This window comes from Salvelinus sp. IW2-2015, unplaced genomic scaffold, assembly GCF_002910315.2.
Source record: "Salvelinus sp. IW2-2015 unplaced genomic scaffold, ASM291031v2 Un_scaffold2820, whole genome shotgun sequence".
NCBI lineage: Eukaryota > Metazoa > Chordata > Actinopteri > Salmoniformes > Salmonidae > Salvelinus > Salvelinus sp. IW2-2015.
In genome coordinates this window covers 32,682-36,009 of record NW_019944120.1, presented here as the reverse complement: position 1 = coordinate 36,009, position 3,328 = coordinate 32,682, and the positions used below count along the sequence as shown (strand labels likewise).

The following is a 3,328-nucleotide window of genomic DNA, read 5'->3' as shown; positions in this document are numbered from 1 at the left end:
AAGTTTGCAAACGACAATACAGTGGTAGCCTTGATTACCAACAACGACGAGACTGCCTACAGGGAGGAGGTGAGGGCCCTCGGAGTGTGGTGTCAGGAAAATAACCTCATGCTCAACGCCAACAAAACAAAGGAGATGATCGTGGACTTCAGGAAACAGCAGAGKGAGCAMCCYCATATCCACATCGAYGGGACAGCAGTGGAGAAGGTGKAAAGTTTTAGTGTTTTTGACCKCACTCAGTCAGCTGTATAAGGAAATAAGCAAACATCAAAACGCCCACCCAGAGGCGGCGCTCCTAGTGGCCGGGGACTTTAATGCAGGAAAACTGAAATCAGTCTTACCTCATTTCTATCAGCATGTTAAATGTGCACTTCCTTAACTTTGTTTGGTATACARTATTTCTAAGGCCTTAACCATGCATTTTTTATAAGCATGTTCCAGATAAATGTTCCTCTCTGTGTAAATTGGTTTTGTGAATGAAGAATTTGTCCTATATATTTATTACAACAAGATTTCTCAAGTAAGCCCACGCCTTCCAATCTGAATTCTGGATGAGAGGGAAATACTTACACACTCATCTCTCACATGTTGGCTCAGCATTCCCAAACAGTCCCATTTACAAGTCAGAATGTTGAACAAACTTAACTTCAACTTACTTTTCCTGTTGTCCTGATGATTTTATCCCGATGACGGAGGTAATCCGATACAAAATATCCACAGGGAAATGTTATCAACCCGACCTTCAGTATGCTGGTCTGTTTATCGGTTTTTATTTCCGGTTTTTATTTTCAATACTGATGCAATGGGCATGTGACAAACACTTGCACAATATGGCTGAGACTATTCTAACCACACAGACCAAAAGGCAAACAATTCCTGCTGATTGCGAGGAAACGTGCTAAGGTGGACTGCTTTGGTTACATTCGGCTATTGTTTACATATTGCCCATCACATCAAGAGATTGAAAATACAAGCAACACTTTAATGTGGATCCCTTATCTCCACCTCCTGTCATCAGAAGGACCTATAGCATGTACAACCTGTACATATCATTGTATTCAACATTCTGGCTTGAAGAGACAATTGCGTCTTTTTTAAGGGTGACTTCGGGTCAGACTGAAAATCCATGGAGCGAAACGGGGAGGGGCCTAACTTCATTTGTCCAATAGAAACTCTTGTTCTAACGTTCCATCTATGTCACCAGTTTTTTTAAGACGCTGATATTGCTGAACAATGGAGTATACAGAAAATTACAGATGTCCATGCAAGTACTGAATGTTAAATCAACCTAATAATCTTATGTGATCGTTCACATAAATGGAGATACATTTGGACAGAAAATAAATTGTAATAAGCGTCACATTTCTGATCATTTTTGATCTGTGGTCGATTAGTTTCACTTCAGAAGTAAATACGTTGCGTAAACCAGACCCTCTCAATCGAGAGGTTAAATCGATGTCAGCCCTTGCTGTCGTCCAATAAGTGTTGTATCAACCGGACAAAACTACGCTGTGAAGATGTTTTTAACTTCTGCAATTCGATCTGTTGTATCGCAAACGGTATGGTTATAACAATGTACTTATGTTAAGCTAACAGTATCAGTTAAGAATCATTACGTTTTAGGAGAATTTAATGAAATATGTTGCATGACACTTGACAAGGRCAAGCGGCCTAGCTAGCGGACTGGCTAGCTAGCTAGCAGCTAGCTACACCAGCCAATGTTACACTTTCATTAGAGTAATGATTTAGTCAAATATTAATATGAACAATAATGATGATTGAACGATTGTGAAAATATATATTGTCCTTGTCAGTTCGCTAGCTAAAGCTTCCTGACTGGCTAACTAGCTAACTGAGTTAGCTAGCGTAAAAGAGCCTTACACAGTTTTCTGGCTTACTAGTAAACAAACATACACTGTTCCTTGGCTAGTTAGCTTCACGGCTACCTTGCAACTTCGTAATCGTTTTGAATCACACTGGTCGTAATTATAACTGGTGCTGCGTTCCCCATACTGCCAAAATGTCCTGTTGGTATTGCAGTCTTTAATAAATTAGTTTTGGGTTGGTATTTAATAGAATCAAACCTTATGCACACATTAACATCCTTCTTCTCTGTCTCTTGTTCTGTCAATGGTCCATCTTCTCAGTCCAGGCAGGTCAGGAGTCTGCACCAGTCCGCTGCCAGAGCTGGAGCTGGGGGCATCTTTGTGGTGAGTGYTGCTGTGTAGGATCTGTAACCTCGCTGATTTCAACCAGACGTTTCATCAGAGAGCTTAGTCAGAAARCCTTACTGTACTATATCCTTAATGTGACTAGCCTCAGAAGCCCAGGCTTCTTACCACCCAAGACGAGATTTGGATGTATGACACCACAAGGCTCGTCTGGGTACCAGTCTCTTTAGCTAACATTCCACTCCTTGCCATTCCTGTCATTTGCCAAAGAGACTGGCGTTTCGGCAATCTTAACGTTCAATATGCAGACGTATTTACGGCACAGTTGTTGATTGCTGGTTGGATATTTTCCATGACAACATTATGGAATATAGGGTGTGTGCAAATTTGGTGCAATATAGAAAAGGATAATTTTAAGAACAACAACAAACAATAAACCTATGATCTGCTGCGATAATTCCATTGTGAGAAGGCAGTGTCAATACAAGATCATGTTGTTCAATGTGSCTAGAGAGGACTCCGTAATGAGAGAGAAATCATAAAAAATATTAGCCTACAAGATTCAATTGAGCTACGTTTACTTCAGTTGCATCCTATAAATGAAGGAAAAGAAACGGAAATTGGCACCTGTCGTCATTCCTCACATGTACTTCAGAAAGTATTCACACCCCTTTACTTTTTCCGCATTTTGTTATATTACAGCCTGAATTTAAAACKGATTAAATTTAGATTTTTTTKGAGTCACWGGCCTACTACACACAATATCACATCATGYCAAAGTGGAATTGTTTTTAGATATTTTATTTTTTTAACAAATTAATTATATGAAAAGCTGAAATGTCTTGAGTCAATAAGTATTCAACCCCTTTGTTATGGCAACAAGTCACATAATAAGTTGCATGKACTCACTCTGTGTGCAATAATRGTGTTTAACAAGATTTKTGAATGACTACCTCATCTCTGTACCCACACACATACAATTATCTGTAAGGTCCCTCAGTCGAGCAGTGAATTTCAAACACAGATACAACCACAAAGACCAGGGAGGTTTTCCAATGCCTCACAAAGAACGCAAACTATTGGTCAAATAAAAAGAGGACATTGAATATCCCTTTGAGCATAGTGAAGTTATTAATTACACTTTGGATGGTGTATCA

At 39.5% G+C, this 3,328-nt stretch overlaps 1 protein-coding gene across 1 annotated transcript in view; it reads left to right on the top strand.

The window, feature by feature from the left end:
• The first annotated feature begins 1,261 nt into the window (after positions 1–1,261).
• ndufv2 (NADH:ubiquinone oxidoreductase core subunit V2) overlaps positions 1,262–3,328 on the top strand; it is a 27,087-nt gene continuing 25,020 nt past the window's right edge. Inside the window, exons 1-2 of the mRNA XM_024141899.2 lie at positions 1,262–1,559; positions 2,148–2,210. Of these exons, the coding sequence (XP_023997667.1) occupies positions 1,518–1,559; positions 2,148–2,210 (105 nt within the window). The 5' untranslated portion in view covers positions 1,262–1,517. The remainder of the gene's footprint in view (positions 1,560–2,147; positions 2,211–3,328) is intronic.